The 27284-nt window shown below is 39.0% G+C and overlaps 1 protein-coding gene and 1 long non-coding RNA gene across 4 annotated transcripts in view; one reads left to right on the top strand and one right to left on the bottom strand.

The window, feature by feature from the left end:
• The window catches only part of crb (cell polarity complex component crumbs), a 69539-nt gene that overhangs the window by 4777 nt on the left and 37478 nt on the right, over window positions 1–27284 (bottom strand). The window contains exons 2-16 of one of the 3 annotated variants that reach the window (XM_076524664.1): window positions 18674–19044; window positions 17868–18048; window positions 16764–16931; window positions 14806–15133; window positions 13333–13793; window positions 11441–11622; window positions 11154–11307; window positions 8856–9320; window positions 7636–8371; window positions 6183–6585; window positions 5644–6099; window positions 4152–4904; window positions 1426–2257; window positions 848–1217; window positions 33–345 (exon numbers count right to left, since the gene is read on the bottom strand). In XM_076524664.1, coding sequence (XP_076380779.1) covers window positions 33–345; window positions 848–1217; window positions 1426–2257; window positions 4152–4904; window positions 5644–6099; window positions 6183–6585; window positions 7636–8371; window positions 8856–9320; window positions 11154–11307; window positions 11441–11622; window positions 13333–13793; window positions 14806–15133; window positions 16764–16931; window positions 17868–18048; window positions 18674–19044 — 6173 coding nt within the window. The remainder of the gene's footprint in view (window positions 1–32; window positions 346–847; window positions 1218–1425; window positions 2258–4151; window positions 4905–5643; window positions 6100–6182; window positions 6586–7635; window positions 8372–8855; window positions 9321–11153; window positions 11308–11440; window positions 11623–13332; window positions 13794–14805; window positions 15134–16763; window positions 16932–17867; window positions 18049–18673; window positions 19045–27284) is intronic. The other 2 variants (XM_076524665.1, XM_076524666.1) reach the window with 2 other exon arrangements.
• Window positions 2251–2809, top strand: LOC117224832 (uncharacterized). The gene is made up of 2 exons (XR_004491339.2): window positions 2251–2418; window positions 2503–2809. It is a non-coding gene; the product is annotated as an uncharacterized LOC117224832 (long non-coding RNA).

Raw genomic sequence — 27284 nt, 5'->3', positions numbered from 1 at the left:
ATAAATACCGATGCGAGTGTAGGTACACGTACCTGATATGTGAACTCGCATCTGCCACCGTTCTGACACTTTCGTCCGATGCAGTAAGGAACATTACAAATTGAGCCTTCGTAACCAGGCTGACACGTGCAAGTAAAATTATCACCGGTCTTTGGATTGACAACGTCTGTGCAGACGCCGTTCTTGCAAGGTTCGTTCTCGCAGGTGATCAAACGGAAATTCTGGCACAATTCGCCGGTGAACTGGTCCGGACACTCGCAGCGGAAATAACCAGGAAGATTTATGCAGACTCCATCGTGCTGGCAGGGACTGAGAGTTACGCACTCGTTTATATCACTGTCGCATCTATAACATAAAGATAAGATTGATAAGTCGGCATGATATCTTTGGTTTTATCGCGCGATTGATCATGATTTCGACGAAACGAATGACACTTTCGTGCGATTTTATCGAGAGAAATAAGTGATTTAATTACAATTACAGATGTAAGATCTTTTTAAAGATATTTTATTATTTTATTTATTATTTATATATTATATTATATATATAATTATATATTTTATTATTATTAATATATATTATATATATAATATATATTAATATTATGTATATTATTATTATTTTTTTAAAGATTAAGATTTTTCATTTCGATATCATGCAATATCCGAATATACTTTTTTTTTCTTCGTAGAAATTCTTTCTTTTCAGTTGAATCACACGACAGTGTATATTTTCATCGTTACAAATGTTGTGATAAGTGGTAATATTATAAGTATGTCTAATTTGTCTTAATAAAGAAGAAATTTATGTCAAGCGAAGTTGAATGAAAGATTTGGTTTATACTAACAGCCATCCCTGCCATCCACTGTTGCACACGCATGTGTAATTAGCGATGCCGTCTATACACTTGGCTCCATTCTCGCATTTATTGTTGATACATTCGTCAATATTGAAGGAACAATCGTCTTCCGTGTAACCCGCAGGACACTCGCAAACGTAACTGTTCGCTTTATCAAGGCAGTATCCAGAGTTTTTGCAATCTTCGTCGAAGCAAAGTTGGCAACCGATGCTTTCATGATGCGTCGAATTATTTTCTTTTAGTATTAAATATTCCAAGGGTGTAAAGTTCGCGTTCTGATAAACTTCTGCGTATGTAAAATAATGTAGCAGCATGCTGCCTATTCGTACTTCGCCCAAACATCCTTTGAAGGCCTCTCCTGCAAAACGGAAAGAGTTTTATTATAGGAAAGGTTGCACAATTCATTCGAATCAATAAAAATATATATATATATATATATATATATATATATATATATATATTGCTTTGTAACAGCTTCAGTGGATCACCTTGTCTAAGTATAAGGATCATCGGAGTCTCTAACCGATAACAAAGCAAGCGAAAGTTGAATTGAATCGCAGCCTTACCAGACATTACATTATGGGGCGGCGAAACGGTGGTTAACGAGCGTTCGTTGAAGTCTATCGAATTATCTTGTATGCCGCTCCTGTTTTCCAACATTTGTTTACCGGAGCCGATGGTCACATAACTGTGTCGCGCGGACAAACTGGAACCCAATCCGCCCAGGGTCACCGTCCCGGTCACCAGTAAATCGTACCACAGAGCGAAATTGAAATTCGGGCTGACGTGCGACGCGCTCTCCTCGTTAGAATTCGCGTAGCCGCACTCCATCGAATTGTTATTCAATCTCAGTACTATGGACGTCCAATTTCCGTCAGCTTCGGCCTTGCCGAAGCTCAGCGTCCCCTGATTTTGCATATCGAGCCGCCAAGACACGGTGATCTTGTCCTTGTAAACGGATACCGTGAAATGCTGATCGCCGACGCGCGGCGCGACGTGCATCAGAGTGCCGCCGGTGTTCGACCGGTACGTAATTTGGATCGTATCGATCGTCGAATCGGTCACGTTCTTCTCCTCCACTTGATTGTACACGTAAGTGAAGGAGGTCGTTATGCCGTCGAAAGTGGCGTTGGCGATGCACTCGTAGCCGTCGTCGAGGTTGACGCACTTCGACCCGGCCGGGCAGTCCTGCAGTTGACAAAACTCCATCTCCTGGCAGGTCTTGCCGGTGTATCCTCGCGGGCATTGACACCAGAAGTCGTTCCACGTGACGTGACAGGTACCGTTGTGGTTGCACGGATTGCTCACGCAGACGTTGTCCGACACGACGCCCTTCAAGACCTTGTCGTTGTCGAAGGTCACGTTGCCGAATTGAATTAGAGTGGGTATGTCGTTCGCCTAAGGAATCACAGAAAAACCGTTTTAGTTGAATAAGGCGTCTAATAGGGATCTTGGCAAGTTACGATCCGATGGATCGGACGAGCAAAGACGCAATATGTGGGGTCGTATAGTAAGCAAGCCTGTCAAGGTCTAAAAGCGACTGATTTTGTTGCTTTATGGTAATAACAAGATTGAAATGTTTAAGATTTTTCGCCATTTTAATGTGATATGTATTTGAGTTCAGAACTCTGATTATTTTCTAGGAAACAGTCTTCAGAATGTCAACAATTTTCAAAGAAAAAATCTGAAACCTGTTAGAACTAAGAATACTACTCTTGTAAATGATGAGTTCTGAAATATCATTTAATTTCTGCGCGTGGTTGTGGTGTTGTTTCGACCGATCCTTTCAATGTCAGGAAAGAAATTATAAATTGTCTGTGAAGCAGAAAATTTGTTTAAAATATTTGAGTAGAAAGCAAATGTAATTTCCAGATGAACTTGTACACGTTTATTAAAATAAATGTGTAATATTAAACTGAGAAATAAAGAACAAAAAATTATTCTTCTGTATTTTTGCGTTTCACTTTTTATTCTAATGCACTGTTATAGCTATACAGGGTGTCATATAACTTGCACACCTGGTATAACTTTTACACATTATGCATCTAATTCAAAAATATTAAATACAAAAGTTGTAAAGTTTCAAGGGGTAAGATGACGATGTATTTACCATTTTTTTTTAAATAATATAGTATTCGAAATTTCAAGATCAATTGTCTCTTTTTAGTGGAAAAGCATATTTTGCTTGTTATACATAGATCGAATGAATATATTGAATTTTAAGTAGAACAATATAAGCCCATGTACATGCTAAACAAAATGGTTAACGAGATTTTAAGATTAGTCGATTGCAGGACGTTAGTTGCGTGGCATCGTCAAAGAAGTTCTACACTGGCTAAAATCTTGTTAACCATTAACTTTTCTATAGTTTTCTACTTATTTAATATTCTTTCGATTTACAATGCGCAAAATATACTTTTTCATTTAGAAACAGCAAGTTGACCTTGAAATTTCGAGAACTACACTATCTACCAAAAGTGTGAATACGTCATCATCCTTCCCTCGCTCTTAAAACTTGTCATTATTATTGTTTAACTATCCTATATTAAAAATCTCTGCTTCACAAAAGAGTGCTATACTTCTGTAGCTATACTGCTACATCTCAAAGGGAATTAATAAATTAATAATAAAGAATTAATAATAATAAGGAATTAATAATAAAGAATCACTTAAGAAACTTAATAATACACATTATCAACGCTAACAAATCTGAAGTACGGATTTCTCTGGAAGAAAGAACTTCGTTTTCTACGTTCTTCGAGACAGCTTTTGTTTTTCAGAGAAATAGATCTATTTGTTTTAAAGCGTTCAATCCGTTAATGTAAAAGTGTTCGATTAAAGTACGTTTATGCCGGAGCTGTTACAAATCATAGAAATGTCGATACCTCGGTTATCGAATTTAACGAGGAAAACACGATTAAATCTTTATTGATTCGAACAGTAAATAGCGATGTATATGGTGCGCCTTAGACGAAGTTATGTACACGCGGAGCGTGCTTAGTTAATAAATAATTCAAATATCAGCTGCCATAATTGAGAGACAGTGATATAATTCTTTTCTATAGAATTCTTCTTTGTGAACTCTCGAATAACTGAAATTCAGCAGTCGTCACAGTTGCGTTATAAACAAACCAAAGAAAAAGACCGTTCGTATGTTTTATGACAGCTTTCATTAATGCTGTTATGGTTTTTATCACAGCTCCGGTATAAACGTGTCCTAACGTGTATATTCGAGAAAATCTGCTGAGACAAGCTTTAGCTGACTGGGAGCAAACTAGAAGTATTCTCTTACCTCTAGAGGGAAGAACTGAACGACCATGCTATCGTATCCGTTCGATATTTGAACATCTTGAATGATTCCTTTGAAGTTCACTTGCGGCGCCTGCGGTACTTCAATCTGACGATTATCGACTTGGCGTATGTATCTGGACGCTTGCGGCAGTCCTCCCAGGTATAAAACGGTGACGTTCAGCTGGCCAGACGCGCTGATAGTTTTCCGAAAATATTCGGTACCATTGATCTTCACCTGGACCAGCGTCACGTTCCGAATCACCTGTATCAAATGATTGTTCCCGTCGTTCAGCTTCACACCGCCGACCGTGTACGCTTCGGTGCCGTTAAATTGTATTCTAACAAGCAACTCGCCGCCTTCCAATTGCGCGGCTATGTACGTTTTCTCTTGAGGTTTGACATCCGTTTGCAAACTCGGCTCCGAGCCCAAGTAAAATATGTCGCCTCTATCCTGCCTCGTACGGATGAACATCGAGATGTCAACGATTGATCTCACCGCCTTTCGAGCCGTGTCGGTCACTTTCACCGTCACGTAACCGTTCGCAATCTTCCCGTACCCGAACGTGGCCGCTGTCATGTTGTATTGGCAAGTGTGGCCGAGGTACGGCCGCTCGCATTCGCAAGAAAAATCGCTCCAACGGTCCGTGCAGTACCCGCCATTTTTACAAGGGTTCGGCGAACATTGGGCCTCTCGCGGGCAGCCTGGTTCCACGCCCTCCATGTGCACCGTTTTCGACGACGTGCCGGAGTACACCTAAACACAGTTATTTGTTTTGTAACTTGATAAGAGGTTCTACGGGATATTTCATTTATGGCAGACGGAGTCATTTTTGTTCTCGAGCTGAGTTGAACAAGAAGTGCTTCTGAAATCGGAAATCTCGTCGAAAGTAAGTCTTAACGTTCATCGACGAATTAGAGAGTCCAAATATTAAAATAGAATATTAAATTTTAAAACAATTATTGTTTACTATCACTATTATTTACTGTTATTATTATTGCACAATTCTGTTAGCTGTAACGGAAGACAGAACTAGACTGCGAATCTTTATGGAAAATAAAACTGCAACAATTGTATAAAATAAGAGTAAAATCAAAGAATGCATCGCTTCTTTTGATAGTTTCAATAAATTGAAAATAATAGAGCAATATTTTTAAATGGTGATGTTTTCATTATTCTGCATCGCTCTTATGAATTTTTACTATAATTTACTTAATTTACTATACTATATAATTACTATAATTCAATGATATCACTACTAATGCACTTCAAAGAAGAAATACCTTCAAAGGGACCAAATATTGTCTATGAATACTTCCAATATAATTGATCTTTAATTTTGTATTTCAAGTTATCTCTAATTTGTTAGTGACTGCTTTTATGTATCATTAGATGAAATATACCAAATTGGTTGGCATTCGATACCTTGTCACACACGACTCCGGGCTAAATTAGTAGCAAAAAATTAATGTAGCAACGATGAAGCGTGTCGTACCCATTCGCCGTTAATGACGACGTCTTCGGTACACCCCACGAAGAAAAAAGGACCGTGGCTTAGCCGGCGTAGGTAATTGCTGGTCCCACCGACGTAAGTCATCGGGAAAGACGTGTGATTCGAATTGGATCCCTCGGTCAAGCTGATAGGATAAATCGTCTGCTCCTCGTTGGCCGAGAGCACCAAGTGCGTGGCGTTAATTGCAACGAACACTTTCTGCCAAGTGGAGTCGTTCAAGTCGTTGCCGATGAATACGCCGCCCCATTTGTTCAAGAGGCTCGAGTGCAGGTTCAATTTGCCGTCGACAAGTTCCAGAATATAAAATGTCGATCCTTTGCCGATGGCGAGCAGCCCGTACGGAAGCGTCGTCCGGAAACGGAATTGTATGTCGTAGCCTTCGTCTCGTGTCGTGTTCACTAGGACGTACGAATTGCCGCTCAAAGACATCGTTGTGACCTGTAAAGGTGCCATCGAATTATCTGGTTTTGACAATAATCGAGGAATATAACAGAAATCTGAAGCGAGCATGATGTACTCACGTAATCGCAAATTTCTCCGTGGAATCCATTCGGGCAAGTACAATTGAATTTATGTATTGTCTCGTTGACGAGATACGGCCAGCACGTTCCCCCGTTTTGACAGGCGTTTCCTTGGCAGCCAATCAGCTCCACCGAACAATTCTTCCCGCCGTACTCCGGATCGCACGTGCACGTGTAATCGGCCCTGCCATCGGTGCACACACCGTGCTCGCATGGAGTGTACCGTTTACACTCGTCGATATCGTGCTGACAATGATCCCCTTCGTAACCGTCGTCGCATTCGCAAACATACCCGCCGATACGATCCACGCAGTTCCCAGCTTTGCAAGGGCTGCTTTCGCATTCGTTGATGTTCACCTCACAATTTTTACCCGCTACACCTTGGACGCAGAGGCACTCGTAACTAAAAGAAAAAAAGATTCGATGAGAATTAAATGGGAATTTTAATGAAATGTTTTGGAAATACGTATCCGCGGTGTGCCGTTATTAATCCTCGGATTGGCGGTTGCCGGGTGATTTTAATTGAAAGCATTCAAAGCGTCACCTGATTACTAAATTTTCGCCGTAAACAAAATTGATGTAACACCAAGAATAACAGTAAGACTAACAAGTCTATCAAAAGTATTTTCGTAAATACGTTTTGAACGATTTGTTGAATGAAGCTGAGAATGGCCATAGTTAATTATAGTTATATAGTAATTTGTATATATTATATTACTATATTGTATATATTATATTATATTACTATATTATATTACTTGTATATATATTACTACATAGTAATATATATAGTAATTTGCAAATTATACACTCTATACGTAAGAAATGAGACTGATAATTATGTTGAAAACGAGTGTTATCTCTTGGTAGATCCGAGCTCATATCATTCATCTTGAACTGTTATATTCAATGCTGTTTTTTTTATTTGAAAATAAAATAATATCCATTCATTTGGAATAACAGCAATTTCAAGCGAACTATTCCGTTATTTTCTAATCTCAAATATGACAAAATATCCTCAAAAATAATATGCAACGAAAAGATTTTACTTGACAAAAATCTGTACAGCAATTTGACTCAGCAAAATTCTTTTCTCAAGAAGTTTATTCTCAAGAGATTTTTAGATATTGTCTAACATCGTTCCCCAAGAAAAAAGAAAATTGTTGCATCAATGCGTAAAACGGAAGAAATCACAACAACCAGAGTTCTCAGACAAATAAGTCATCGAAGGGGACAGACGGCGCATGCGCCAGGAGCCTATACAGCGGCGTGGCGCGTCTACCACGTGATCATTACAATTCCAAACGTAGGATTCACGGCGCATGCGTCCCCTATTCTCACTCCTGAAACGAAGTCGACATAACATTGTGACTTATTTGTCCGAGAACCTTGCTCGCAACCGAGTGCAGCGATATAATCATAATTTCGAAGGTTTTTCTTGCGCGACACCCACCCACTCGCGTTCGCATAGTTGAATTCCTGATTGAAGATCGAAGGTAACGTCTTCGCGTCGCTTTTGTACAGTTGCCTGTTGGACCTCTCGAGACAGGTGCCGTTGTATTGGCACGGCAAGTTCTCGCACTCGTTTATGTCCACCTCGCAGTCCTTGCCGGTGTAGCCGGGATAGCATCGGCATTTATAGTTCTTGATGTCGTCTATGCAGGTAGCGCCGTTCACGCATGGCTCCGACCGGCAGTCGTCGATGTTCTTCTCGCAGCGGGCGCCTTCGAAGCCGGTGTCGCTGCAGTCGCAGGTGTAATTGTTGATGCCGTCGATGCACCGGCCGTGGTTCAAACAGGGCACCGGCTCGCAGTCGTCGATATTGATCTCGCAGTTGAATCCGCGGAAGCCGGGCGAACAGAAGCACATGTAATTGGCGATCTCGTCGACGCACGTCGCGCCATTTTTGCAGGGATCGCTCTCGCACTCGTTCACGTCGACGTCGCAGGTTTTCCCGGAGTAACCAGGCGGACATTGACACTCGAACGTGTTGATACCGTCGATGCACGTGGCGTTGTTCTTGCAAGGCCCGCACAAGCACTCGTCGATGTCGATGTCGCAATGGTCCCCGGAAAAACCGGGCCTGCAGAAGCAGTTGTAGCTGCCGTCCTTGTTCACGCAGATCCCGTTGTTACAGAGAGCGCTGCCTCTCACCTCGCATTCGTCCACGTCCTCGTCGCAGAATTGTCCTAAAAGATAAAATAAAAAAGTTAAGTCGTCGCTTTTATTCTAGCACTACTATGTATTCGTATTAATGTACACCGGCATGCCGGCCGCTGCCTCTTTTTGCCGACTGTCCCGAGTTTCGTACTCCCTCTCTCACTCTCACACGAGATGTCAGCACCTACAAAAATCGTGACTGAGTTTCCGCCGATTACCGTTTTCAATTCCAAGCTCCGGGCCTTCTAGGGAGAATCTACTGTACATGGTTGCCATTCAGATCACATTATTCGTACTTACGTTATGCTCATATTATAATCACGTGCGGTCTAAACATTGAAAACGTTGTAAAACTTTATCGTTTTTTAACCGAATCAGCGACTAGAATTTCTAAATATACAATTGAACTTGATTCCATCACTGATACAGCACATTCCAATATTCTTTTCTAAACGAAATCGAAAACAGTCGATTCATCGCAATGAAAGCGAATAATTGCTAGCCGGAGCTCACCTTGGAAGCCGTCGTTGCAGTTGCATTCGAAACCATGTTCTCCAAGATCGATACAGGTGCCGTTGTTGCAAGGTTTCGTCGCGCAGTGGTCAACGATCAGAGTGCAATTAGGGTCCCTGTATCCTTCGTGGCACTTGCACTCGTAACCGGCGATACCGTCGACGCATATTTTGCCGTCGGGGCAAAGCACGTCGACGCAGTCGTCCACGTTGATGTCGCAAACCTTCCCCTCGAAGCCCGGCGGACACTTGCAGACGAATTCGCGCCGCGACCTCGACAGAAGCGTGCAGTTCCCGTTGTTCTTGCAGGGGTTCAAGGCGCAGGCATTGTACTCCCGTTCGCAGTTCTCGCCCATGAAATCTTTCGTGCAGTTGCAAGTGTACCCGTTGATTTGGTCCGTGCACGTGCCGCCGTTTTGACACGGCTGCGATGAACATTCGTCGACGTTGAACTGGCACATCTTTCCTGTTTCAAAGAAAACGGCTGCTGTGAAACATCGATGGCAACGTACAGAAGCGCACGGCTTAAACATGGATTCGGGAACTGCATTGTAAATTTGACGGACCAGGGCAGTCGGGAAAAATGAGCATAACAATTCTGAATTACGATCAGCTTACGTCAAGGTAACCGTCTTGGTTTACGTCATTCATATTATCCGCTACGAGGAATGTTGTAAATAAACATTGTAAAGAAATTTCCAATTTTAAAGCATTTACGAAGGTTTTCTTTCAATGTTGAATTATGCACACACATACACACGCACTCTCGCATCGATATTTCTTATTAAAAAATTACTGAGATATGTAGAAATAAGAACGATTAGTTTGTGGAATAATTATTATTTAGGAGACTCATATTTAATGGTTCATTAGGTTTTTGTATCGATCAGTTTCAAACGATTGGATTGAAGTAATCGAGGATTATTCACGCAATAGTTCAATATACAGGGTGTCCCAAAAATGTCTCGCAATCCGAAAGTGGCGGGTTCCTCAGGCCATTTGAAGCAACTTTTTCCTTTACAAAAATTTTCTCCGAGGCACCGTTAACGAGTTATTAACGAAAAACAGTGACCAATGAGAGGCGAGCTCGGCTGGCGCGAGGCGACCGAGCCAACGAGCGGAACTGGGCCTCGTGCGCTGGTTGGCTGGGCCGCCTCGCGTCAGCCGTACTCGATTCTTATTGGCGCACTGTTTTTCGTTGATAACTCGTTAACGGTGCCTCGGAGAACATTTTTGTAAAGGAAGAAGTTGCTTCAAATGATCCGAGGAACCCGCCATTTCCGGATTGCGAGACATTTTTGGGACACTCTGTATTTAGTTTCCATTTTATATGACAAAGTGCATTTCATGCATATGAAATCGAGTTTTGCGACTTATAGAACAGTCTCAGACTTTTAACAATTCTTCTTATATCTAAGCTTTGATAGTATAAAAATTATCTTGGAGCGTAATGTAACAATTTTAGAGATGCCTCAGAGTCACCACTCGAGTGCAAAGGGTTAATAGCAAAACCGAAAACACGTAGCACGTTTGTTAAGTTTTAAATGCTGTGGCAATTGTTTACATCGAGCGGTCTAATTTCATTTCAACGATGCTTTGTTAATAAGCAACTTCGCCAGCAATTCCTTCGATATTGTGCGAATATTTACGCGAAATTCGACGTATGAGTTTGCAATACTCGAGAAAACAACAAAGATTGTCGACGAAGAAAGGCTCCTTATAGGAAATGATCGAATAAGTTTCTTAATCCAAGCCTACGATATAGTAAATTCTTATAAAACACACATTAATCGCTTTTAGTGCACGCAAGTTTAGAAGTTAGCAAACACGTGATTTGAAAACCTAGTGCTGATCCAATGGGATCAGCACATTCATGCCTTTCACACAAATAAAATGTCCATTCGACAGCTTGCAAAAGTCAGACGTAGTTAAAAAAAGAAGAGAGAAAAAAGAATTGAAAAACCTTCGCAGATCCTTCAAATACGTCTATCCGAAACGATCGGCAACGTTAAAATGTATCCTTTCACAGAACTGCGACTTTCGCCGCGGATAACAATAACGACGTAAATCAGGAGGCACACGCTGCATAATCCTGTAAAAACGTAAAAACTCTTGGGTATATTTATAACTCTAATCAGCGTTTAAAATCTGTCACGAAGGACACGCAATGGGATCGCGATGACAAAAAGGAGCGGCGAAGCGTGCAAGTAGTTGCAAAGAAGATCGGATTAGCGGAATGAGATTGGCAAAGCGAAGCTTCGGTGCGAAATAAAGGCGAGTTGGAAATCGGGTGAATTACCGGTGTATCCCGCGAGACATTGACAGTAGTAGTTATTCAGCTGATCGATGCAGATCCCTCCGTTGCGACAAGGATTGCTGGAACACTCGTCCACGTCGACGGAGCATTCGGGGCCTGTCCAGCCTGGTTCGCAGGTGCAATAATAGCCGCCGGGCTGTACGGTGCGAGACATAACAAACAAAGCAAGAGACCACATAGAGATAGTTTCGATGGTAACACACGCGCACGCGATTAATCCGGCTGCACGCGCATTCCAAAAGCCGTGTGCGCAAAGGTGTCTCACTCACATAGTCGTGGCAAGCGGAAGCTTGTTTGCAAGGTAGATCGCGACAGGTGATTGGGTCCTTGCACTGGGGCCCGGACCAAAATCTCGGACATTGACACACGATACCGAAATGCGTCTCGAGACAACTGCCCCCGTTGTAACAGGCCGAGCACCATTCCGAGGCGGCCGATAGGCACGTCGCTCCTGATGGTCGACACACCACGCAAAAAAACATGTTAAACAACGAGAGATGGGATACAGTTCACTACGCGCGCTTACGAGTCCGAGTATAAGAGTAAATTTTACACAATTTGAGGAGCGGAGATACGATTGTTCGAGCCTGTTGTGCCTCGTTTTCATAGTTGTTGACAATTGGAAATTATAAAAAACGAGCCGCGAGGCTTAAACTTTTAGGCACGACGCGCCACTATAGTGGCGGATATCATCTTTTAGAACGACGCGTCACTATAGTGGCTTGCTCTAGTAGCTCACTCGCTCATCGTTCGAACCAAATAATCGTCTTCATATGCATTGTATCACGCTTCTTTTGTCTTCGCATCGTTTTAGAACAGTCTACAGGGCGACCCAAAAATGTCTCGCAATCCGGAAATGGCGGGTTCCTCGGATCATTTGAAGCAACTTCTTCCTTTACAAAAATGTTCTCCGAGGCACCGTTAACGAGTTATTAACGAACAAACAGTGCGCCAATAAGAATCGAGTACGGCTGACGCGAGACGGCCCAGCCAACCAGCGCGCGAAGCCCGGTTCCGCTCGTTGGCTCGATCGCCTCGCGCCAGCCGAGCTCGCCTCTCAATGGTCACTGTTTTTCGTTAATAACTCGTTAACGGTGCCTCGGAGAAAATTTTTGTGAAGGAAAAAGTTGCTTCAAATGGCCCGAGGAACCCGCCACTTTCGGATATGTACTAATTAAATGATAATATTACACTTTATCCCATCTCTATCGACAACACAAAACATTCAGGCAGGACAAACATCGCGACACAAGGGAAACGTTCGCGAGAAGAAACAATAGAGTTATGTGTGATGTTAGTTAATTAGTTATAGTCAGTCGAGGAACTCGACGGAAGTGTTCACTGTGTTTCGTGTTTGAAGTTTATCGTACACAGGTCACATGTGGTTATGAAATGTCTTCTTCTACACGATGCGATGAAAATCGTAATGCAAAGGATGTGATCGTAACAATAAATTATTTGTGAACTGTCAGGCGACGATTTTTAGGAAACTGTGCCACCTTCTAGAACAGCAAGATGGGGTGTCCCAAAATTATGGTATTTCCGGGAAATTAGAGATTCTTGAAGTAATTCGAAGCAACTTTTTCCTTTACAAAAATGTTCTCCGAGGCATCGTTAACGAGTTATTAACGAAAAACAGTGACCAATGAGAGACGAGCTCGGCAGGCGCGCGGCGGCTAAGCCAACGAGCGCGCGAGCCCCAGTTCCGCTTTATTAGCTTGGCCGCCCTAGCACCAAACGAGTTCGCCCCTGATTGGTCAGTGTTTTTCGTTAATAATTCGTTAACGATGCCTCGGAGAACATTTTTATAAAGGAAAAAGTTGCTTCGAATGACTTCAGGAATTTGTGACCCTCACTTAATCATATTAGAGTTAAGAAATATAATTAGAATTCTGACTGAAGGACCGTATATACGAGGTTCCAGCGTCATGGAATAGGGTGTTAGAAATTCGCCAGCTTGTAACAAAGGAAACAGTTAAACGTACTGCCTCTCACAAATGGCATTTGTATAGCAATTTTCCAACAAATCGTCAACTCTCTTTTCGTTAATGCAATTTCCCAGTATCAGTGGGACTTCTCAATCGTTCTACTACGTTAAAGGGTGACCGTGGAGTCTGCCGAATACGCATAGTTCACGTACACACTTTCCTCGGTGCCTTACCTTTCAATTCTGGTGGGCAAGTGCAGTTATACCCGTCCTTGTTGCTGGTGCAAGTGCCGCCATTCTCGCACGGGTTGCTGGCGCAGTAGTTGATGGTGCAATTCGGAGGGTTGCCCATGTAGCCGGGGTTGCAAACGCATTGCGGGCCGTGCGCGTCTTCCACGCAAATGCTGTTCGGCGGGCAGGCCGCGTTCTCGCACAAGCTTCTTAATTCGCAATGCCGGCCAGCGTATTCCGGCGGGCAATTGCAATGGTACGAGCCGACGTCGTCCACGCAATCGCCGCCGTGCTTGCACGGGCTCGACAGACACTCGTTCAGATTGAACTCGCAGTTCTGACCCTCGAAGCCGACCGGGCAATTGCAAATGTAACCGCCGTACAGGTCGAAACACACGCCTTTGTTTAGACAGGGATCCGCCGTGCATTCGTCGATGTCGATCTCGCAATCGACCCCTTCGTATCTGCAAAAGGAAACGATGTTGTCAACTCTCGATCGGAACGAATATAAGTATAGGCGTGTATGTGTATCTAAATAATTATACTGCATCGATGAGTGATCGTGCTGCAGTGATATACATATGTACAGTTAAATATAAAACTTAAAATTTAATATATATTAAATTTCAGAAATTATTTCACCCATGGGGAAGAACGAAACGACGCGAGACCTGTTAGTTCGGGTAGCGAAGAAGAATTAGTAACGGATGATTTCAAGGAAAATCGAAAAAGAAAGAGAATTATGGAACAATGTGGTACATATGTGTGTAATATTATATATATAAATATTGCATATCGAATATAGAAAAGATTGATGAAACGTACGTCGAAAAAGTGCGACACGTTGTTAAACGGAATTCAGGAAAAAGATATTGTACTCGAACCGGAAATATTGTACCTTGAAAAGTTTTCCAAAACAAAATGTAGACGAGCAGTAAATTGTTTTGAAATTTATGTAGTTAAAAAATGTTTTGCATCGCATAAATTATGTTTTTAAATAAATTGACTATTGCTTTTTTCAATTTGAAGCATCTAAAATTATGTCGAATTGACTTGGACTTCTGCAAATTTTACAACGAATCTGGTTCTTAATTTTGAAAGTGGCCTAAATCCATTCTCGGTAAGAAGACGCATGTTATTCACTTAATAATCGCCATTATTTTAATAGGAACTATAAATTCAACTTCTTTAGATACATTTAAACAGTATGATTCATTACTATCCTGTACGTATATTTTCAATTGCATCGAAACGCAAACCCTTGAACATCTCAATTTAAGTATAAACAGACTTAGGCCACTTTTTTTCAGAATAAACGGCTCATATTCGACAGATTCGCGTCGTCGTCGTAAACGCATAAAAATCCGCAATCCAGCGATTAGCTTATAATAAATTACATTACACAATAAATTACAATACATTGCATAAATTACATTACAAAACCGAAAGGACGAGCATAAATAAAAATGTACATACCCGGTTCGATCGCATATACACGTGTAGTTGTTGATGCCGTCGATGCAAACGCCGTCGTGCTTGCACGGGTTAGGGTTGCACTCGTCGAAATTGATCTCGCAATTCTTGCCCGTCCATCCGGGCAGGCAGTCGCACTTATATTCGCTGTCGGTGAGTGCCAGGCAAACGCCGTCGTTTCTGCACGGGCTTTGCTCGCAGAACCGTGCCCCGAGCTGCGACTCGCAGTACGTTCCGGTGAATCCGGGCTTGCACGTGCAACTGAAGTCTCCCTTCTGATCTTCGCTGCACGTGCCGCCGTTGCGGCACGGAACTTTCAGGCACGGCGAACCTGAAAAACCGAGTCGCGTTCAAGCCGCCGATCACGATTCGTTCCAGATGAAATTAGTAAACAAGAACCAATGGAAACAAATGAAAGTTTTGTGCGGAAGCGGTTAACGTCGGTTACGTCCCCAAAAAGTCCAGACACCTCTCTATAGTGTACCATCCGGGAAACCAGCCATGGGAGGAAGGAACGCAGAGAAATGTTAACTTTCATGCTAATTCTACATTCGGAGTATAATCAAAGGCAGAGGAAGCACCGGGCTTTTTTCGCTGCTGTAGAAAGTAATGAGCAGAATAATGGGTATTCTCTCTTTTCATGGTATTCGTTGTTTCTCATGATTGATACGGTTGACTAGGTCAAGTGTTCGTAAGTCACGTGTGTATGCGAGTATCCGTATATAAGGGTGTCCCAAAAATGTCTCGCAATCCGGGAATGGCGGGTTCCTCGGATCGTTTGAAGCAACTTTTTCCTTTACAAAAATGTTCTCCGAGGCACCGTTAACGAGTTATTAACGAAAAACACGGACCAATCGGAGAGCGAGTGCGGTCGGCGCTCCGCCCTCGCTACCGATGCCGCGTCGCGCCGGCTATCCGACGCAGCGGCAGTGATCGCGGGGGCGTGGCGTCAGTCGCGCGCGATCACTCATTGGTCCAGCGTTTTTCGTTAATAACTCGTAAACGGAGCCTCGTAGAAAATTTTTGTAAAGGAAAAAGTTGCTTCGAATGACCCGAGGAATCCGCCGCTTTCGGATTGCGAGACATTTTTGGGACGCCCTGTACATGTGAATGCGGTTCGAAAGCAATGATCCCAGCCTAAAATAATTGTTCGTGCAACCGCCAGTTTGAATTGCGGGATAAAGCTATTGGATGCTGAACCAAAGGCATTTTTCTCCGTAAGCCGTTAGGAAAGAGAAACAGTCGACAAAGAAGAGTAAAAGTCGTCGATTAGGTATAGACAACGGATTCATGGCCAAGCGGTGTTCTAAAGGAAATCGCTTATGTTTCTATTTTTGCAATTGCGGTGCAACGTATGCGACTGGTATAGCGCGCCGTAATATAACGAACGATATCTTATTAGAGACACGAAATCTAATTAAAGCGAGGAGAGCCACGCTTTGACACTCTCACGTGTAATCGAAAATCCGTCTACTCTTGACAATTCGTGCGCGAATTCTCACGCGACACAACTTCCGATATCTCGCTATATTGTAAACCGATTTTCCTAATTTACGTTTAAAAACGTTTCATTATTTCGGTGAATTGTATTGCTGTTGTCGAAGTCTCATTTTTAGGAATCTAGAATTTATTTCTATTATGCAGAAAGCAATCGACACGAATCGCCACGCTCTTGGAAAAATGAATCAAGACGCGTCGCTGCCAGATAATGAAACAGTATCTCAAGAGGCGCATTGTGTCCGACACAATTTAGCCTCGTTCAGCAACCGGCGCGGAATGGACTAAAATAAACAGTTTTCTGTTAAAAGTGTCCGCGATTATCCACGTTACGACACACTTTTGACGATCGAAAGAGAATCGAGCGAATCGTAACACGTGATATAATAATTGTGCAAGGCCATGCATCCGTTTCTATTCTTCGATTCGTGCCGAAAACCTCGTGCACAACCGTCGAGGTCTACCATTATCAATATGACAGTTGTTGCCGGAATATCGGGCGTAACAGAGGCACTCGTAACGATCCTGTCGTGACACGCACTTGCCATGCATCATGCATGGCTCGTGACCACAGAAATCCATGGTGGGAATTGTGCTCGGTCCTACACCATCTCCGAGTCCGCTGCTACCACCTGAAAGTTTCGCAAAACAAAGTCTCCCATGCAATCCGCTACTTGTATAAGTGGCACACACACACACACACATACACATACACACGCACACACAACACTTAGAAATTTTGTATAAATTATGCGTGAGGGTTTTAATCCGAAAAAGTGTGCTGCGATCTCAAATTCTCTCTGGCGTCGACGGACAGCTATCGAAATACAATTGCCTCATAAAAATAACTAAAAAACCATTCTACGTGTACTTGATAGGATAAAGTTTTCTTATATCAGGACTTCTCCTAATATGCGACTCTACATATATGTATGTAGATACATCTATATTTGTATATTTCTGTTTTCTATTATTTCTAATATAGAAATATACAAATGTAGACTTCTTCTTGGTTTTTGTTGAAATATTATAATATTATATATATAAAATTATATTATAATATATTATTATAATATATTATTATATTATAATTATATATTATAATATATTATTATAATATATTATTATATTATAATATATTATTATAATATATTATTATATAAAATTATATTATAATATATTATTATATTATAATTATATTATATATATAAATATTATAATTATTCACAGCACTCTGTCATCCTGTATATTTAAAAAGAAAAGCTTAACAAAATATTGCATTTGTATATTTCTATATTAGAAATAACAGAGATACAAATATACAAATACAATAATTTGTTAAATTTTCGTTTCGATATCAGGAACAATGTAATAGTTACTTCGAGTCTATAATTATGCACACCACCGTACATCAATGTCATCGAATAATCTAATTAGGTTCAAAACTCTTTCTTTTTATTATTAATATTTAGCAGCTAGCGTGATGCTTGAAAATCGTGAACTATTTTTCTATTTTGCTCCGAGATCGCGATTCACATTATTCTAGGAGAGAATTCTGAAATTCTTACATCCTTTATTTTCTGCAGGGCAGGGACCGAAGACGGCTCCATTATTGATAGTATCGTTAAACAGGAAGCCAGGACCTTGGAGAATACAGCCCCGGAATCCTTCCCCCACGGTGAGAGATCCATTCATGTCGTAGTCAGGCAACGTAAGAATCGCAGCATTGTAGGTCGCGTTAGCTATTACCTGTACATAAAATGTAAAGATTAGTATCGCATGATGTAATTAAGCTAGACATTAAATCGGGGATCGAAGTACACGGATGGCTCTTGTTTCTGAAAAAAATTCTTTTAGTATTCATATTTTTCATTTAAGAGAATATTTTTCATTTAAGAGAATATGTTTCATTTAAGAGAATATTTTTCATTTAAGAGAATATTTTTCATTTAAGAGTATATTTTTCATTTAAGAGAATATTCCTACAGTAGAATCTTTAACACTTATCGTGAAGGATCGCCATAAAAATGACCTTACGGAGCCGATATTCTAGCGGTAATATGTATGTTATTTTTAGTTTATTATGCAAAGAAATTGTGCGTGATGATCCGAACCCGCTCTCAAATGGATAAACAATTTGTGAGTGCATATTCGCGAGAGCAACTTGCGCGTGAAACTGTCGAGGAATTGTTATCCGCCTTCGTATAAAATCCCTCTCCCTCCCATCCCTCCTCGGTTATACCCAGTATGACTCAAACTAGTAGCCGATCGAGGTCCAGTTTTAAAAAAGGATCGGTACAATTTGCAAAAGGATGAATTTGAAAAAAAGCTATGATACTTAGACGTTCACCGAGATTTCGTAGGTTCTGATTACCTGCGTGTGGCCAGCGGCGTTCAACGTCAGATTGCCTAATCTAAAAAACAGGTTGACATTCTGCCAGGCGTTGTTCAGTAGCCTCGAGTTCAGCTTGGCTTCGTATCGTTGCTGATCGACGATCGCTACGAACAGCAACCCTTCCGGTGTCACCTCGAGACTGATCGAGTCGTCGTTATACTTCTGCGTGAACAGCCTGCCGCCCTCGCATGTTCGAAAGCTGAGACCGCTATGCCTGTGCACCGAGACGAACGAGCTCAGCTTCAAGAAGGACGAGCCATTGAAGTAAGCCTCCCGTGGATGTTCCTCGTAGTTTTTATGTCTGATGTCTTGCGGCGCTTCGTCCGTGATCACTAATAAGCTAGTCAGTACTGAAACAGAATTTTAAAGCAGCTGTAGCACGCTCCGCAACTATATCACTGTTCAGTAATTAATTTAAAATACCACACGTTGCCGGTGGTGCCCATATACGTTTTGATTCACGGCGAGGCGATTCTTTCCAGGATCTGGTACGTTTCTAGGCTTGTAGAGCCCCGTTTATAAGTATATGGACTATATAATATAATATAATATAATATAATATAATATAATATAATATAATATAATATAATATAATATAATATAATATAACATAATATAATATAATATAATATAATATTATAATATAATAATATATATATATATATATATATATATATATATATTATTATATTATTATATTATATTATATATTATTATATTATTAATTATTCATTATTATATTATGTATTTATATATATATATATAATATATAAGTGTATGTGTATCCACTTTTAACGAATAAGTGGGTACACAATATGAATTAATGCATAAAATGATGTATACGTCGACAAATTCTATTTCGAATATACAGGGTGACCGATATTTCTTTTCCGTAGATACGTCGGAAGTCCATAAATGTTTTCTCGAGAAGTTATGACAAAAGTGGGGGTTCTAAAATATTTAGTATGCTATTTGAATACCCGCCCAATGACTTTTGCCTGCTTAAATTCTATAAAATTCAAAATATCGTACAGAGATCTACAGAGGGCGTCATTTTCAAGGTTTTTTGACCATCATTCGAGCGAGTTTTCTTACGATATTGTATTTCGTTGAAGAAAAATATTAATTTTGTGTACATTGTTGTAGCATTATGTCTATTTTTCCGTTCCTGTAAGAACAATATAAGAAAATCATGTTGATTGATAATTAAATAAATTTTAATTACTCTCGTTGGATAAAGTTAAGAAACAAGAATTATTGTTTTACTTTTTTTGCCATTCCAACTAATTGCAAGTTTTTAAAACAATATTTTAACTATTGTCTAGTACACTAATCTCTCTAACATCTCAAAAAAAGAAAGATTAGATCGCTTGGCCTAATTATAAAAATGTTATTTCGTTTTAAAAGGCGTTCGAATACTTTCGCGTGTCTCAGCGTTATGTTTACTTATCACGTCCCAAATTTGTATATCGCTGATGTCTCGGGTTTCGTCGCGATATTGCTCAACGTGTCAACTCCATACCAATTGATTACAGTAAAACAACACGTCGAGTAAAGCTTGTACGCCCTAAAAAAAAAAAATACAATACTGCTCGATCCATTGGATGAAATATTTGTAAATGACTGTTGATAAATGAAAGATATCAAGCTTTTGTTTACAGCGCGAACAAATCTCTTCTTTGCTTAAAAAAAGAAAATATATCGTATACAGGTTTCGCACTCCATATTTATCTACGAACACATACCTCAATTCTAAGGTAAATGGACAAACACTGATTGGCTTCTAAGTCGTCCATATACAGGGCGATCCAGCAATAATTAGCACCTGGCGCCTAATATCTCTGTTATTTTACACTTAATGAAATCAAAATATCTTCTTCTTTTCAACATAAATAAATTAATAAGTTATACTATCCTATAGAAAACGTCGAGCTCTCTATCTGAAAGAACATAACTGTCCTCTGCATAACTGTATATCTGCGGCTGCTAGAATTGTATCGATAACTTACTTATAAGTAGGGTAGTGGAGCCGGTTACTGTGAGGTTACCAGTTGCTGTGCGTCTGATTTGTTTTCGGGCACAATTAACTTTACACAAATTTATCGAATAAGACATATTAATTTTTTCTCTTATTCTTTTATTTCGTTTACTTTTTAATAAAAAATGTAATATATCTCCTATTCGAAAATATAAAGTTAACTGTGTCCGAAAACAAATCAATAGCATAGCAATAAGATCACCCCACAATAATCAGCATGCTTTAGTTTATAGGTTAAATTTGGTAATTCTAATTTTGTTGATGAATTTGCGTGACAAGTGGCAGGTATGTTTCTCGTTGTTTTGCTGTGACACAAGACCGAGCAACGGTAACTTCTATGGGGAAAGTTGTTCGGTATGATGACCTTGACAACATATTTCAAGATCAAGGTCATCGGGACTGGGTTCGCAGAACCTAATGTTTACCATTATCATTTTACATTTTACTTGAAATGCTAGGTTTCAGTTTTTACTAGGGTTTCACTACTACGTTTCAATTGTTGGACGCTGAGCTGAGAATATCTTCCGAATGCAGATTGTTGATATACATTTACCATGTACATTTGAGAACGCGAGAAATTAACAGATCAAGTAATGGCTTGATAATAAAAGAATGTAGAATTTGTTGCTTCGGTTTGGACCGGACGGTCGCAATTTACGCAGAACTATTAAACCGCGTATATTAGAAGTACAACATTCGTCGTCGGTCTTAAGGTGACTGATGATGTCCGCTTCATCCACGGCAGGATCGATGGTGACGAATAAATAATGCATGAGATGCATCTGCACGCCCGCGTAAGACTGGTTGGCGGAGACTTCCGTTTAAGCTGGACATCGTGGTTCTACAGCCGTGAAAATACGGAGGAAACTGTTCTGTTCTTTTCAACTTCTGCGTTCGTTCACTTCAACTTCAGCTTTTTTGCTGATAGTTTTCTGTAATTCCACACGGTGTAATTCGTACGAATTGGGAAATACAATAAATAAATAAATTAAAGAAACATTCGCAACAGCAGTTGACTATACATAAATAATATAAAATAGCAAATGAAATTTGTGTTTGCCTTGCAATATAAGGATGAATAGATGTTGTGGTTGCTACAAGATATTGGATCGTTTGTAAAATTATTTCGTCCTTTCACGAGAAAATTAAAAACGATTTCTTAATGTTTCCTAATCTTCTGGTAAATCTTATGCTCGTAGAAGTACTATTTTTTCTTAGCAAAATATTGAATCGAGTGCTTGTTTAACGGCCTTACAAAACGATATATTTTTTTTGAAACATTAGGATCCGTATTTTACCGTTGAAATAGGAATTAAAAGAGATATTCTAATATGTATATAGTTATAGTTATATTATTCTAATATATATATTCTAATATATGTATATATAGTTTAATAATTTCCTAATTTTGTGAACTTAAAATAAAGCGTCAGTTTAAGACGATGTGCTCATTGGGTCCAGTTTTAAGAAAGTTACTGCGTTTCAAAAGGTGTTCGAATTACTTTGCCAGGGGTTATACATATAATATAATATATATATATATATATAATATATAAAAAATGTTACATAGAGATCTCAATAATTTAGAAAAGCAATTACGAAAACAATTATATAAGTTAATATACAATTTGATGAGGCAACAAGGAGTTATACAATTGATTAAGTGTGCAGGGTCTAATGAATCCCGAGCGCCGTCTTCCCGACTTCACGCTTTTATGAAAGCAATTTAAAAAGCAAGATTACGAGCAGTTACAAGGAAACAACTGTTCCGGAAAATCTGGCTAATGATTAAATCATAACAGAATTCGTACTTAGGTCTAAGGAAGTGGCAGCGAGGCATTCCTAATTAAGATTCATATCGTGCCAACTTCTACAGTTTTTCCACGATGCTCTCGCAGGAACTCACGAGGCTCGTGGTCTCTAGCATACAAAGTAGCCGCCGTAAGAGTCACCAAATACGCTGCATGTATTCGTCTATGTCTATTTCATGAAACAGCGGCGGGAATATACCGTAACAGAATGCAGTTGCGGCGATTTAGGTAAATAGTGCGGAGTAGCCAAGTTTTTTTTTTTATTTATTCTAGCAACGTTCTAACGAGTTGCATGCTGCAGCCTGCGTAATAGGCGACTTCTTTTTTTCTCATTCTAGTGATTTACTGATAAATGTATTGTAACGTAATAATCGACGACGTCGATGCGATTTAAACAAAGCCGCAGATTGCATTTTCGCAAAGGGAAAAGTTACTTAAAATGATCTCAGCTACCCCACATTTTCGTAATGCGAGACATTTTTGGGACACCCTGTATATAAACTATATATACTATAATATATGTAGTATATATACTAATATATACTATAATATATATAGTATATATACTAATATACATATATACTATGTTATATACTATATAGTACATATAGTATATAACATAGTATAATACAGTAAATATAGTAATTTCTTTTTATTGTGTAGTGTAGGTTAAATATAACAAAATCACTTAAATACTAAAAATATCAAATATCTTTTTCAGAAACAGAAGGGAGGATACAAAAATAATATTTCATGACAAGACAAAAACTGACACTACAAAATTTCCGGATACATTCAAACAACAACAAAACCGTGATAAGACGAGACATGTTTAAGATTAAAGACTACCGACACTGTTCTCAAATAATAAATTGGCGCGCAGAATCCACATTTTTCAAAGCGGTGAGAAACGTGTCAAATTAAAAAACGGATGCGTAGGAGTCCAGAATTAAAGTCTAAATAACGACGACTTCATTCAATTCTTTGTCTGTATAATTCGTCCGCTACGTCAATGTCCGTTCCTACACCGACCTGGCTTATGCATACCATTAACGGTGAATCAGAGAAGATCGTAATCGTTAATTATTCAAATTACAACTTCTTATTCTTGAGTTTCGTTTTGTATTGCCAGAGATAGTCATCCTCCAAATGTTTTTCCATTCGCCATTAAATACTCGTAAGAGTGAATTGTAAATTACACTATACACGACAAATTGGAACTGTTTTTCCAATGAAGAAACCATACATGCCACAGAAAAATATCAGCATTTTCATATTGATTACTTAAATATGTCATTTTCAACATACCAATACGCTTATTGCTTATATAGTTAAGATATATAGTATTATACTATATTATACTATATATAATATATATATATACTATATATACTATATATAATATATATATTATACTATATATATATAGTATTAGTATATAGTTATTATTAGTATATTAGTATAATATAGTATATATATTATATAGTTGAGATATTAAATCTAATTTGTTAAATAAAATTAAATTACTTAATTCCGCGATAAAATTTATTAACGACGCGAGAGAGGAGCAATTTTGAACTGACAGAAAAAAACTGCGAATTTACTATCAGAAAATGCAAACTATAAAGAAAATAGACAGATAAAAATAAGATTACAACTTGATGAAATTGAATAATGAACTGTCAGTGCACATTATGCCATACTCGACACTCTCCTGTAAGAAATATGAAAAAGGGAAAACATTAGAATGATGAACTGGAAACTTTTCAAATATTTGTCGGCTTTAATCTAGAAGAGGAAGAAATACATTTTAAAATCAAGTTTAATATAATAAAGTTCATTCGACTTTTCAAGTAATAAGAATGAATTCGACCGATGGATGTTATTGGTGTAGAAAAGAGAATATACAGAATATACAATATTATCTTTATATTTATATTACAGAGCACCGCTTATTTAATAAAATATAATACTAGTTATTCCTTTTACATTCGCCTTATGGATGTCGTTTCGAGGGGTTCATATTAAAAGAACGTAACGGACAACCGGAAGTCGCTACCACCTTCTCTTGTTCGATCCAAGAAGACGAATAAGGTGACGCGTCCCTGGCCTCTGGTTTCGCAGCCTCGGTTCAACGATGAGTGGATAGAGACACATCCTGTTTCGTTGCCGTCTGTGCGGGCATTGAAGTCTCTTCGCATCGTTGCGCGCCGCCGCGCCGGGGGAAACCGTTTCTTCAAGATCTACGAATCATTTGTCATGTTCCCGAAATCGACTGACATCATTACCGTAGACGAAACGGTTGTTAATTCCGGGACGCTTTTCGCACGGTCTTCTTTTAACAGGTTCTAGTTCATTTCTATACGGTTTCCTCACGCGTTTTAAATAAAATCCTCACTGTATTCATTATAATTATACATATAACACTACAAATTGCAGATCTATGGATTGAGTTGCTCTTCCTGCTGTTTGCTTCGGCACAATATACAGGGTGACCCATTTGAACCGATCTAGTCAAGTATCTTCGAAACCGTCGATGATACTAAAAAATGTTCCCAACGAAGTATGAATGGTTTTAGGGTACACGAAATCTGATATTGGTAAGATTTTTCTAGGTGAACGCGTCGAGGACGTATGAAGGTCAACTTGGTTTTTTTCAATAGAATCATATATTTTTTATTATACCAGTCGATTCGGCTCGCCATTCTCTTCATAAAAATACTAAGGTATTTATTGCGAGAAATCATTGGTTTAGAAAATATTCGAATTTTAGTATCTTTCAGAAACAAGAGAAAATCTTTGCATCGTATTTTGTAACACCAACTTTAGATTAGATGAGTGTTAACACTGTGCGCTACTAAAATTCAAATATCTCCTAAACGAATTAAATTTCGCAATAAAAACGCCTTGATATTTTTATGAAGAGAATGACGAACTGAATCGATCGGTATAATAAAAAGTATATGATTCTATTAAAAGAAAATAAAGTTGTTAAATGAAAATGCAATTTTTTAGTTAGAATTAAGAGCGTAGTAACGTAAGTGCGTGTATGTTAAAAATAAAGCATCGATGGAAGACGAGAAAGAATAATCAATTCTTAAACGTGTCTGTTTGTGTTTATCCCTTCAAATTGATTCGTCGGATTAGAGCAGGCACAGGAACCAAACTGTTTCCTTTGAACTTCATGTTTTCATGCTTAGTCATTTCGAGGATATTCATTATAGTCTGTGACATCATCTATGCTATGTGTGAATCACACTCAAACGGCTGATCATTCCGATAAAAATATAATTGAGTATGCTTAGGAACATTCATAATTTGATACGCTCATTTTACTCGCTTATTTTGCTCGCATTTTCGAAATTTGTTGTCAAAAACTTGATATTAAAGTACTATAATACGTACATATTAAGATTCAATAATTATGTTTATACTGTATAATAATAGTTATTCATTAATTATGTTTATTCTCTAATTAAAGTAACTAGAATCACTCCTTTCAATTCAATACCGCATATTATCCTTCTTTTGGCATCCTTTTTAAATAGAATTTAGGTTCATATTTTTTTTTCCTAGACCGACGGAAAATCATGCTAAACAACACCGATGTACCTTAAATTATCAGAGGTTAGGTATGAAAAGCGTCGCACAATTTCCTTAATGTTTACAACAATGACCGAAAATCATCCATCTTTTAACTCGCTGTCCCTTAATGTTCGAGAATGAAGTAATTAGGCGACGATTTGAATACATTGAATGGGTCAAGATGACCCGGTGACCGCAGCCCGCGGGTTAATTCGTGAGATCATAATTCATAAGAGTCCCGAAGAAGATCCAGTTATCGGCGCGACAATCGTTGCATAATTCGATGGCTCGCGGAGTGCGAAGATGTGATAATGGTATGCGGTTAAAACGGTTCAGTAACTGCATAGACGAACCTATTATATTCCGAATGCGAGGGCGGTCTCATAAAAAGAAGAGTTCCTTGACACGGTGAATACCGGTATTCAGCTATGAGTTCAATTATATGACTCAACAGCTTCGCAGAGACCGGAGCCGAGCGCCCATGTGTATGCATGTGTATGTGTGTGTGTGTGCCACGCCTTCATCGGCTAGGTATAACTTTCTTTGTTGCATCGCAGGAAGCAATTCTACGCTGATAATCGTGCCGCGTCCGTGTAGTCTTTGTAAAATGCTAGATTCAATGATAGCAGTTAATGCAAGAGGAGTAGTAGCCTCGACAACAATAAAATGCATAATAGACAGCTTATTGCGCCGCTCGATCATTCCAGTGTGCCTTCTCTTCTCTTCGATTCACTTCGCGGATGAAACATTTGTTTTTTTCTTCGAGAAAAAAATCTTTTAATTATTTTAGGTTATTTATATTTATATTGAGCTTATTGTTATTTTTAATAAGGATATTTATATAGAAATATTTAAAGTTATGGTTTTGTTTGAGTGAGTGATCGATAGTCTTAATAGTATGAAATTTAGTTATTTATTATATTTGGATCGAGCAGGGTTGATGTATATTAGAGTTGTGTTATTTATTTCTGGGTTTATTATAATTTATTCAGTTAATTATATAGAAGCAGATATTTATTTATTTATTATTATTATTTATTTTATCAATGTGTCTAATGATTTTAAGTCCGAGAATGTTAAGAATTATATTAGGCTGGGATGGTTTAGGGTTTATCTCATATTGTTTAGTAATTTATTATCAAAATAAAAATAGTTT

The sequence above is a fragment of the Megalopta genalis genome, chromosome 9 (assembly GCF_051020955.1).
Source record: "Megalopta genalis isolate 19385.01 chromosome 9, iyMegGena1_principal, whole genome shotgun sequence".
NCBI classification, from domain to species: domain Eukaryota; kingdom Metazoa; phylum Arthropoda; class Insecta; order Hymenoptera; family Halictidae; genus Megalopta; species Megalopta genalis.
The sequence above is the reverse complement of the archived record's forward strand: the minus strand, read 5'-3'. Positions and strand labels throughout refer to the sequence as shown.